Genomic DNA, 12406 nt, shown 5'->3' with positions numbered 1-12406 from the left:
CATACTGTAGTGCATGGGAAAACATAATTATTAAGATGTTGCAAGCCCGAACTGATGTGTTTGTTTGTTTATGGAAATTTATGTCATCAGACAATGTTTTTGGCACGCTTGTATTTAACAAAAACATTTGGGTTTATGATTCACTTGTACTGTAAAGCATGTATTACAAAGGCATTGCAGTGTATAGATACTCAGTAAGCAAAGTTTGTACTGTCAAAAGGTTCCTGCTGCATTTGATGACTGTGACAGTGACACTGTCTTAACTTGTCAGCTCCTCATCACATGAATTAATGGTATATTTGTACAGTTCAAGTCATATCTCTCACGTGGGACTAAAATGGAGGCCAAGATCATTTCTTTTCACTAACAAGCCTGTGCCTCTAGTACAAAGCTGTTTTCTCTGTTTTCTATGCACGAGGCCTCTTGTGACAGGGATGCCAGGCATGGATGATGTGCCAGTACCCCTTTTCCAGGAGGAACTTTGTCAACTACCAGTTTGACATCTTTTCCAAAGCTGTAACAGCGGCCGCTTAGTCTAAGCTTGGTTTCCATACACAAGTCAGGCATCTCTTTGAAATTATTCTCCTATCAGTCTCTTTCATGTTTCGCACTTACCATTGATGTTTACAGCTGGCAACACTATAGACATCTTTGGTCTTCTGGTCTTGTTGTGTGTGGTGGCTGGCAATAACAGGTGGTCCTGAAAAACAGGGGAAAAGATGTGTTAAATCTACCCTGGAAGCACAGAGCTGGGAAAATTCCTTTCCATTCTGTGTTACAGGCATTCCACATAAAAGTATTTATGACAGCTTAGCAATTTCAAATTGTTGAGAGAGTCTTCCAAAAGTCACAGCAGTTGCTCACGCTGTGCAACCAAGGAGAAATCCCTATCGCATGCAGCAGAATATGAAAAGGCCTTGATCATGTGGAGAGAGATGGAAACTCCTATTAGGCCCTAGTTCAACAGCGTACTTATGTATATGATTAAAGTAATTGAACTTGACTTCAATGATATTTAAACATGTGGTTAAGGGCTTTGCTGAACTGGAGCCTTTACTGGCAGTGCTGTCTGCTTTCTATATAAATATCGTCTTGCTGTATCTATGGCAAGCTCATGCCACATGCCTCTTGCAGCAGGGCTCTATCAGTTAGGGCTGTGATGGGCTGTGAAATACGGGCTCTGCTGACAAAACCTACCAAGGCTGTCTGATGGCAGAGCTATGCCTTAGGAGTTTATTTCAGCTGGGAGGTGGCTAGGCGCTGCCGTAGGACAGGAGGGTTCAAACCATCCCGGGTTCTCAGCAGCAGAAGCTGTGTCTGCAGGAGAAGCTCCGGACGTGGACCTGACCTGCCAGGAAAAATGCCACCTTTCCTCAGTTTTCTTGCTAGCTGTTGCTGAGCTCGTATCACTCAGCCTGTCATCTGGGAAAAGAGAGCCTTTCCCAGGCTCCAAAGAATGAATTCAAGGGTTTATTTTCCCACGTGTTTGTCCCTCGCAGCCCCAACAGCTCCGAATTCACCCCGTGTCACTGAGAAGAACCAAACCAGCAGGTGCCACCACGTCGAACACATGGAGACAAACTCCTTAAGAAATTTTTGCAACTGCCAGAAAAACAGACCTGGAACATCTGCCTTTCACTCCTCAAGATCCAGGCATCTATCTCACATAGGTAAAAAGCAGAAGGAAGCTTGGAACTTTGATCTTATTTCGTGCTTTCCCAATTGTAAAACTCCCAAGGTATTTTAGGAAAGCGGCACTCACAAACCTTACAAGCAGCTCTTCAGCTCCCTGGGTAAGGCTAAGAGCAGGCACACAAACGCCTTATGCTTCTGGACAAGGTTTTGGTAGCCTGAATTATACTTCCTTCAGGACACACTTGTTAATTCCTTAATTTCAGGAGAATATTTTTCCCATTTTAGTATCAAATCGCTCAATTATTATGTCTAAAATTCAGGGTACTGAGTTACACACAAAGTTAGGTGTTAAATATCTCAAGATATTCTGTAGATATTGCAGAAATATCACTGCTTTTCCCCACAAAAAAAAAAAAAAGACTGACGACAAGAAAAAAAACCAACGACTTCAATAAATGAATATAATTAAAACCATCTTGGTACCAAAATTATAAAGCCACTCCAGCACAGTTCTCAGGCTACATGTGTAATTCCCATCTCATTCCTGAACCACTGAGATTAAGACAACATTCAGTAAGACAACGAACTTTTTTTCAACGAACTTAAGTTTTTTCCCTGAAAAACTGCTCTGAAATTCGATGAGGCCCACATCTCAAGGGAACAGCCTGAAGGTCAGATGCCCGTCAGAAGTGCAGTTTGTGACAAAGTCATGATCTGAGGACTATTTTTTATTTTTATATTAAAAATGGTCGTCCTTGTCTTTTTTATTTTTAATGCTTCTGAGAGTCCATAATACTATTACCTGGCAAAAAACAAGAACTGTACAGAGGAATTATTAGAAGTTGCTACTATTTTCTGCTAACATATCTCAAAATCAGTAAATTAATTGACACGGTTTACTTTTGTTTCTAATGGCACCTTCATTTACTGTCTGTATAAAATCCATTAAGAAGCAACACACAGGCTTTACAATCAGAGCCACTCTACAGAAATAAACAGCGATGTCATGGCAAAGTTACCAAATGACTAGAAAGCAACAAACTGAGGAGAATTCCTAATTTTCCTCCTACATCATTACCTTCTTGGCAGACCTTTTAAACCAATCTTCCAGTGCACAGCAGCAGTTTGAAAGCCTAGGTAGAAAAGTTTTGATAATCCCACTGAGGCTACCCAGCTGGTGAGAGGTCCAGAGCCCACATACCTGTATGGAGAGGCAGAGGGAACTGGGCTTCTGTCTTCTTCCACTGAAAAGGTGAAGGGACAACCTAACAAGCCTATGACCACCAGAAGAGTGGCTATAAATCTAATGGAAAAAAGCCTTTGGTGTGGTGCCAAACAATTTACCAGTCGTGACGGTCACATCCGCTAGAAAACAATACTTTACTCAGAACATTGCCCTGAAAATGAGGTGTAAAATTCAGCTTTCTTAGTTCTGCCGTAGCTAGAATCCATGTTTTTAATACCAGGAATAGATTTAATCTCAACTAATTGTACACTTCTGTGAATTATTTTTCAAAAGCTACAACCAAGAAACCCAGCAGATAACCACTACCTGCTCTCCTTTCTCATAGTTCGTGAAACAGGATGACCAAATGATCGAGCTGGTTTTTGCTGATCGGGCAACTGAACTGGTTGCAGGGCTGGAGCGATTCTGTGGCAGCAGTCAGGGGGAACAAGGTCACCCCATTTCGTACCCTGAGTTGTGCAGGTGGCTCAGCTGAGTGGCCCACCCCTGAGCTATTTGCCCTTAGCTTCCAGGTTCTGAAATGCCTCCTGGAATTAGGCAGCACAGGGCATTACCAACTCACCTGCTACACCACGCTTACTGGTACGGTTTGAACAGCGTGGGAAGGACTTCTGCTCCCCTAGCACACAGTGAGACAATGAAGTCATTTCCACTCACATTTGTGTATCCAAACACGCCTTGGAGTTGCTGCACAACTCGGGGTTTCAACACCAACTTTGGAGAAGACACGCAGAAAAACCCAGTCAGCGCTATGTCGAAGCTACTACCAGGAGCTAAAGTCCAAAATGCACAGATCGTCTGGAAGTTGAACACAGCCCCTCTCTACTACAGAGAGCCGGACAGGTTTTTAGTTCTTTTTTAACCTGGAGTTAAGAAAATTGATCCAGCTCCCTATCACCTTTATCTTTAGTAAGCAGGACTGTCCCTCTGACAGCCGGTCCTAACTTGCAAGGTACGATGCAGAATATCATAAATACTTTGCCTACAGTTTGGCTACCCACAACATTTTCTTGAGTCCAGAAGACTTCAAATAGTCCACAAATTTTACAGAAAATAATGCCTAATTATTTGTATGCAACATAAATGAGTGTAAAGTGATTAGAAAGAAATGAGACATTTAGAAACATAGTGCAAATGCATTTCTAACATGTAAAACATTTGGTCCTGTCCTATCTTATTCCAAAGTAACATGAATCGCATCCCATGTGCCATCCCACGTGCATTCAGGGGAATGTGACGCTATTACTCATCCCTAATTTTAAACACTAGGCAAAAATATCTAAAATTAAAACACCGTTTGTGATATTAACACATGGCATAAAACTGAAAATGAATAAAAGCAAATCCTACAAGTCAGCATCTGGCCCATGAGCATGAACATCAACCAGAGGCAAAATAAATCACAGCTATTACCCAACAACAGATGGCTTTGGCTTGGGCCAAGATTTGCACTTAGATGAGATGACAATTTAAATAGACGACGCAGACCTGAAAGTGCTGGCATAATGACTGGAAAAATATCGGCCTGGAAAGACAATATTTCAAGCGAGCCCCAAGCTTCAGCATTCTCATTTTGCTTTTGATCATCTCTACAGTTCGGTGATATTGAAGCCAGATGAGATGTACAGATACAGATATGGATAATAAAAATCCAGCCACAAATGCATTACCTTAATTTATTAAGCTGGGATACAGAAACACATTTTTTTCCTGGGGGTAAAGTCTGAAGTTATTTGTTAAACTTCTGATAACAATCACATTTATTAAGTCCTTGCAACCACAAAGCACTGAGGGCACTATATAATTAGGATATAATTAACCAGAGTTGCAAACATTAAGAAATTAGGTACCCCTATAAAATGAATATCCTCACTGAATCTTTTTGCTTTTCTGGCTATTTCAGTGTCTGCCGATCTGCTTCTGGACTCAACAACACATGGAACCGCAATAGAGATTTTAAGGCTTCTTCCATATGATCAATGTTGTCAAGGCTCTAACAGGGATTTAGCTTTGGAGCCTCATGTATCTTTAACCCTACAGTCAACTGGCAAAAGAAAGCTTCATCCACTGTGCTAGAATATTCCCAAACTGGCTGTTCCTGCCTGCAGCTTCAGCCTGAGTTGTAATATGGGTGGTTTGTTTCTCAAAGTACCTACTACCTAGAAGTGCATGACAATTTGCAGGCATCTTAGCCTTCATTAAAAAAAATCATCTCTAACTCTCACAGTTACACAACACAGAGTAAACATCGTCACTGCATACTAGGAAGTTTCATTAAATGCAGGAAGAACATGCTAATCCAAAGACCTTTTAATTTATTTTTTCTAAGCTATCATCGTTTCCAAAGCTGGACTCTTGGCTTTCAAATGTAAAGAACTGGCAATAGTGCTCGGTTTGGGTTTTGCAATGCATGTTCCATCAGCAATGCTGCACGCAGCAGCAAGCATTTCCCAGGGGAGCCGTATGCCACATAATTACAGGCAATCTATGGAGTTCCTCCCCCATTTCTGTTTGTCTGAAAGAAACAACCATGAATTAATGCTTGCAGCCTGCCTGTGATGTAGGAAAATAATATTGGTGCTGTGGGAAACATTTAGAGTAGAGGTACATGCATTTGTGAAGTACCCGAGTGGCACGGGACACAAAGGAACAGATTTCCCAATCACCAAGGCTCTGCACTCCCAGTATGAGCTGTGTTTCCTGCTACCTCGATGTTATTTTATTGTTAAATCAACTCCCCAAGAGTTATCTTACCTTCTTAGCTGATGTGCTTAGGTATGGATAAGTGTTTTTCAAAAGCTTTTTCAAGTATCCTGCACAAAAGCATCACCTACCCCAAAAATCTGAACACAACTTGATTCCCATGTGCTTTATTACGGTGTTTTTAGCACATCTGCCTGTATAAGCATTGGCTCTCTGACCTTTCCCTGCTGGTTTTGGGCACAGAACCTGCAAAGTGTAGATGTGCTCCACGTGGAAGCCGTGACCCCTCTCCTGTAAGACAGGCCTTATCTTTGCATCTCTCTTCTTTGCTAGAAGACTTTGCTAAGATGTTCAGATGAGCCCAGCCCGTTAGAGATCCATCTCCAATGAACTAATGACATTGTTTTCAAAAACAAGTGACATTTGTTACTTTACAGGAATAAAAGCTCCACAGAGATTGGCCTAAAATACCAAAGGAAAACCTTAAAGTGCTGTTCTCGTAACTTGCCTGGATGAGGAGGTTTGATCTTTACCACTGCCTTGGAAACGAGCAATGTGCTCGATTATTGCAACTGACAAAGCCACTGCCAAAGCGGAGAGGGCAAACAAAGCCAGGCGCCTCGGCATGCCAAAGGGTACTCTGTCCAGACAGCTTTAGAAGATTTCTGACAGTAAACAAACACTGTAGCTGGGCATTTGTTCATCTGTTTATGACTAACAGGTCTCCCAGGGAATCCTGCCTCAATCTCTTCCAGCCTGAAGCTTCACAGCGGCGATTCTCAGACCGTGTTACAACTACTGCCCATGCGGACTGCAGAGCTTCCCACATCCGACTCAAGTGCTGGCGGTTCCCCAAAGCTGCTGAGGGTACCATTTTTCTTTAATCATGCTACTTTTATTACTGCCCAGCATGTCCTGACAGCTTAAAAGCTTATCTATCAACTATCCAGCCACACCTAGTGATCTCAAGATGAAGCAGATACAAACCAAGTGTTTATTTCACCACAAAAGCCGTGCATGAAATCCATGTATCATCTTTCATATTTTGTTCTGACATCTGCAGGGATTTCAGGTCAATGAGATGAGACTGGAACTTCTTTTGAGCTATGTTTTGGCCACACAAAGCCTGTGTGATTAAAATGTGCTTCCACAGGCCCAAAAAGCTACGTGCAGCCTCTGAGACAGCCCTGGACGAGCCCTTTGAGGAGCTGGAGTGTTTAAAACCCTGAGCCGACAGCGGGGTTGCTGGGAGAGCTTTGCTTTCATCTACCACAGACTTCACACTTTCTGAAAATTTCAGAATAATTGCTTCAGGCTGTCTGGCTGTTGCCTGAGATGTGACGTTTACGCCCTGATCTCCTAAGTAGGCCATCGAACCGGCACCGAGCGCCATTACAGGCCTTGGCACGCTCGTCCTGACTGGGAAACCCTAACTGAGAAGCTGGAACCTGGTTCTCCACACAGCCTTAACCCAAAGAGGGCAAGCCTCTCTGGGAAAGGAAGCTGTTCTCGAGCTTCCTTTCCAGTAAGTTCTAGAAGGGAACTTCCTGCAGCCTACCCATGGCCTAAGGGCTGAATCTCATTTTCCTCAGCAGTTCCTGAGAGTGCCAAGCACATAACGAGGCCCACGGTGTAAATGAGAATCAGGCCTTGGCATATCTGTTTCTGGTTTCCTCTGTCTGTTCGAAGAACAACCGAAGAGGACGTGTAAGAAAGTTTACAAATTTGTACAGGAAATGGCTGTATAATTTCACTATTGATTTGTTTGGGTGATGGCAACCATATGGTGTCCTGAGGATACACCACAGTGGATGCGGCAGTGGTCTGCCTAAAAATGCCAGCAGTTCCTGCAATGTTGCTTTTGATACCAGAGGACATTAAATGGGGAGGTCACTGTAGAAGGGAGGGTGCCTCCAAAACTACTGCTATCCTACTGGTGCAGTCTGACCCTCACGTCTGAAAAGCATGGGCATGGTTTTGAGAGAAGCTTAAAAAAAAGAGAAAACCAGTTAAAACCTTTACACGAACCACGTAGCCACATTATTTGCCCATTATACCACAAACCGTGAAAGCTGCACTGCTTTTAAAGTTGGGGTGTCTGTGTTTTGTTTCTTAACGCTTAGAAACCCAAGCGAGCCCATCATGGATGGATCCTTACAGAAAACACGACATGCAGCGATGTGGATGGGAGCGAGTGGACGATGGGACAATGACTGCAAGGAATCCACAGAAAAACCCTGCTAAAAATTCACAAGGTCTCAGCCTCTCCGCACCGGTTCTTGACAGCTCACCCTGGGAGGCCACAGCAGCTCTACTGCTTTGGGTTTAACAATAACAATTTCACTTAATTTGAAAGCGTGCTGGCTCTCCATATATTAAATTGAGCTTGGCTAGCACATATTAACACAGTTTGATTTCGCAGTATGTTAAAGAATTAAGTCTGTAACTGAAAATTCAACCCCCACACCATAATCGTAGACTTAAAATGTAGAAGTGATTAAATTCTATTCTGAGACTGGGAGGTTGTGGGGGTATAGAGAAACTGTCCCATAACAGGAAAGCTCCCAGAAGTGGTGGGAATGGAGCTTCTTTTTCTGCTTTTATGTCTGCCAGCAGTGCTCCTGTTCACATCGGTGCTGTTCCAGTCCCAGTGTTTCTATGTGCAGGTGGTTTATACAGCTTATTCATTGCAAGCAGCCATGACGTGATGAGATATGCTTTTTGTTTAAGCATTTTACCAGAAATAACTCAATCCCACGGTCAATAAAAAGCCCTGTAGTATAAGGTTACACTTTTCTGACATTCCCAGACAATCCTTTACAAATACCACCTAACGGTGATCTGGAATACCTTCTGGTCACTATCCCCGCAGAAGAGAGGGTGGCTATCCAGTTTAGTTCCCACATGAGAAACCCTTTAATGAAGGAGTCTTTACTGCCTTTTATTATCAACTGTGTTACTGCCAGATGTGATAGGGCCTGGGCTGCAAAAACTAAACTGACTGGGAAGCATCTCACTGTGAACCAGAGCCTTGTGAAAATCCCAGAGACCTCAAGGGAATGGAAAATTTACCCTATTACAAGTCTCATTTTGAGGAGTTTCTTCCACTCTCTTCCAGTGGCAGCACTGCTGCACTTCCAGGAGCAGGGCTCTGCCTTGAAGGTCAGCACGAAGCGTTTGTGCAGTGTTAAAGAGGAACAGGGGCCACAGATCTCTTCTGGATTAAGAACTAAAAAGGTTATGGAGACTAACAAGGATATGGAGACCTACTGCGAACTGTCCCCCCTCTGCAGTTAACAAGGGGAGACAGCAAACATCACTAGAGCGAGAGCTACTACTTTGTTCTGTCCTTTCACCTTTTGGATTGAATTTATGCCTTGCCACCTTACAGACCAAAAGGAACCTAAAAAGCAGAGGGCAAATTAAGGTGACCTACTTTAGATTTTTAAATGGACTACAAGTATCTCACACTTATACATTTATTCAGATCACCTCTCCAGTACCTCTTGACTTCCAGAAGATTCAAGACATAACAGCAGTCAACATACGCCTCTACTTCAGCACAAAAAAATCTCTCCAGGTATAAAGACAGAGGACATGGTTTCGCAATGACTTGAAGTTAATTATGCCTTCCTGCTGCTGAAGCTGTTCCCAGTTTCCTCCTTCTGCCTGTCCTGGGCTGGGCATTCAATCACTGCCCGAGAGCTGATGCTGTCCTCCTCTGGCTCCATGGAAAGCCATCTTGCTAAGCTGGAAATAGGCAGTGTGTACGTACGTGACACTTTCCCCTACCTGCCTTCCAGCTGCTAGCTGTTTTCAGTGACTGCTTTAGAGACTTCCTAACAAAGATGCAACTTGCACATATTTAGTAGCTCTTAATAGATTTCTATTACATGAACGATCCCAGTCTTACCTCGAATCCATGTAAATTCACATCTACATTTCGGCACGGCATTCCACAAGTCTACCTCTATTATATGAATCGCTTCCTTTCCTTTGTTTGAACCTGTGCACTACTAGCTTCATCTGCTGCCCTTTGTCTCATTTGTTACCCTACTCAGTTCCCCTTTAGGTAGAAGACCAATTTTACAACTGAGAGAGCAAGAATAAAAATGCAAAGAGATTTTCCAGTATTCCTGCAAAGTTAGAGAAGACCAACACAACAACTTTCTGATGCACAACAGAATATAATACAAAGTATTGCTTAGGTAAACCAAAGGTAGCTGTAAAGCAGATGTCACATAAAGGTGGAAATAAAAATATATAACGTTCCTTTTTTCTATTTTCATGGCTTAAAATCCCTTTATTAAACTTCTACCACCAAATAGAGGGAATTATGCTTTAAAATAACATTGAAATATTCTGATAATTATTAGTCTAATAGTAGAATCTGTCTAGTGGCTTCCATGAGAGAATTGCTGTCTGCCTGCAGGAATCAGAATTTAGCACAATTCCAGAAGCCAGGCCAGCTGACCTTACGTCCCGCTGAAATATCTGTCTTAATCCGGTTAACACAGTGACAGCAGCTGCCAAACGACCAGCTATTCTCAGCCCTCCCATTCCTCTGCGAATCTGCCCTTCTGTAGCTTCTAAGACAAACCTGCCTCGTTTCTGTGTGAGCTTTTTGAATCTCACTTTTGACTTGCAACACGTCCTAAATAGGAGGCATGAGATACTATCAGCATTCCTGTGTGAATATGAAATACTCTGGGAAATCACAGTTAGCAGAAGCTCTATTTTTACCATAAATGTAAATGTACTTTTTTTTTTTTTTTAGTTTTGACTTTTTTTCTTAGAAAAGGTATAGGAAAGAAAAAAAACAAGCCCTTGTGAACAAGGAGGGCACAGGACAGACTGGACAGAAATCCAGCCAATTAAACTTTTTTGCAGAACTGCTTTGCAAGGCCCAAAAGTAAAGAACAATGCATGCATTTGCTATGATGTAATTTTGGTTTGGCAGCAGATTAAAAAAAAATTCCTAAACGCAAAGTAAGAGGATGTGAAGAACAGAATTCTATGTTTAAGTAAACAGTTTTGGTTAAAATCATATCGGGAGATTTCTTAGGACTTGAAAATGCTTCGATTAATTTGTGTGTTATTTGTGGAAATTGTCTGAGTACAAGACTAACTGGAAAATATACGTGCATATGAATGACTGACTCCATTCTGTGCTTCTCTAAGACAAAAACCATCCCAGCTTATACTAGTTGAAGAGCTCTTCTTATGTTTGATAAGGATCAGATTTTCTTCTAAAGGCTCTCTCAATCAACCCAGCATAAAAAAAAAAAAAAGTTAGTTCTAAGTTATCCAAAAACGATGTTTCTCTGCCATTTTGTGCCCTTGTTAGCTGTATAAGCACAGGAATGCAGTTCTGTATTTCCCGGTTGAGTCTGTCAATTATCTTTGTAGATTTTACAAAGCTGTAAGACCCAAAAGGAATTAATTATTTTATTACTACTACCCATAAAAAGATATTCCCCTCCTTCTCTAATTCACTGCAGCAGAGCTCTGCTTTTGCATAGCATCTGCAGGCTATTAGTTTTGCAACTGCAATCTGTAATTGCAAAAACATGTAATTTAGGTAGGGCATGTGAATAAGGTCCAGGAAAACCAAAAAGGATATAATCCAGATTCTTTGCTTCTCTGACAAAACATTAACCCAAAGTTTCTATATTTGCTCGCGAGACCTCAGGTCTCCTACTGAAGACAAATTCTGGATTCCCAGAATTACTGCCCAAAACGAACACACGTGATACAAACTAGAGAGGGTTATGTTATTACCAACAAACACCTTTTTTCCGCTGCTCTGCCTTTGCAGCCCAGCCACATAAAGCAGAGAGCCAACCAAAGCTCAAAAACAACGTGGGTTTTATGGACATGCTCCTTGGATACGGTATCACGAGATGGTTCAGACTGTAAAACCTGATCTGTCTCTAGACCAGATTCTCCATGAAACAGAATTTGGATGAGTAGAAGGAAATTTCTGTAAGGCTTTCTCTAAATGCTGGATCAACAGGACACTGGGGTTCAAAATCCATTTGCTAATGCAGCTGTGCTCTGCTTTCTCATTCTAATAAGTTCAAAGGACAGCAAAGCATTCAAACACTGTGTGGTGAGATCTCCATCCTTGGAGGTCTGTAGAGCCCTCCAGACATGCTCCAGCCACCCTCACCCAGTGCTGGTGACAGCCTTCCTGCACCCAGGAGGGCAGGACCACAGGGATCTTCTAACCAGGCAGGATGTTTCAAATTTGGAAGAGTCTCTCATTATTATGCTTCTACATCACCCCTTCCCTGTTTTACTAACCTGCAGCCCACTCATGAAAAGTACTGGAGAAACACTGACAGCACTGAGGTAGGGATAGCTGCTGAAGTCCGCTCTAGGATTGAACAATCATCGGACAAAACAATTCCCTTGGAGAGCAGAAGATGCATTTTTTATACAGCAGATGTGCCCACACATAGAGCTAGTCAGGAAAGCAAGTGAACTTTAAAACCCTAACCAGAAACAACCGTCCAGTAGCATCAAAACCTTAACGTTTTTTAAATGAAGGCAATTAATTTGATCACGTTGTGTTCCATCCTAAATCATGCGGAACAAAATCCACCCCTGGTTTGAAATTACTGTCTTTTTGTGTTCTGCAGCAACAGCAACACTTTTTCTAATATGCTTTTTCTAAAAACAGTTCTTTAGCCCAAATACTGACTGTCAGCAGATGCATTCTTGAGCAGAACACCTAGCATGGGATTTATCTCGGGACACGTGTTTCTGTCTTTAAAAAGAATATGTATGTCCTTCGCAGCCAGGCACTGGATTCAAATA

At 42.2% G+C, this 12406-nt stretch overlaps 1 protein-coding gene across 2 annotated transcripts in view; it reads right to left on the bottom strand.

Moving 5' to 3' along the window:
- Positions 1–12406, bottom strand: part of ATF6 (activating transcription factor 6) — a 72796-nt gene that overhangs the window by 14098 nt on the left and 46292 nt on the right. For both annotated transcript variants that reach the window (XM_084528184.1, XM_084528185.1), the window contains exon 15: positions 616–700. In XM_084528184.1, coding sequence (XP_084384310.1) covers positions 616–700 — 85 coding nt within the window. The remainder of the gene's footprint in view (positions 1–615; positions 701–12406) is intronic.

Source organism: Aythya ferina, assembly GCF_964211825.1.
Source record: "Aythya ferina genome assembly, chromosome: 8".
NCBI classification, from domain to species: domain Eukaryota; kingdom Metazoa; phylum Chordata; class Aves; order Anseriformes; family Anatidae; genus Aythya; species Aythya ferina.
The sequence above is the reverse complement of the archived record's forward strand: the minus strand, read 5'-3'. Positions and strand labels throughout refer to the sequence as shown.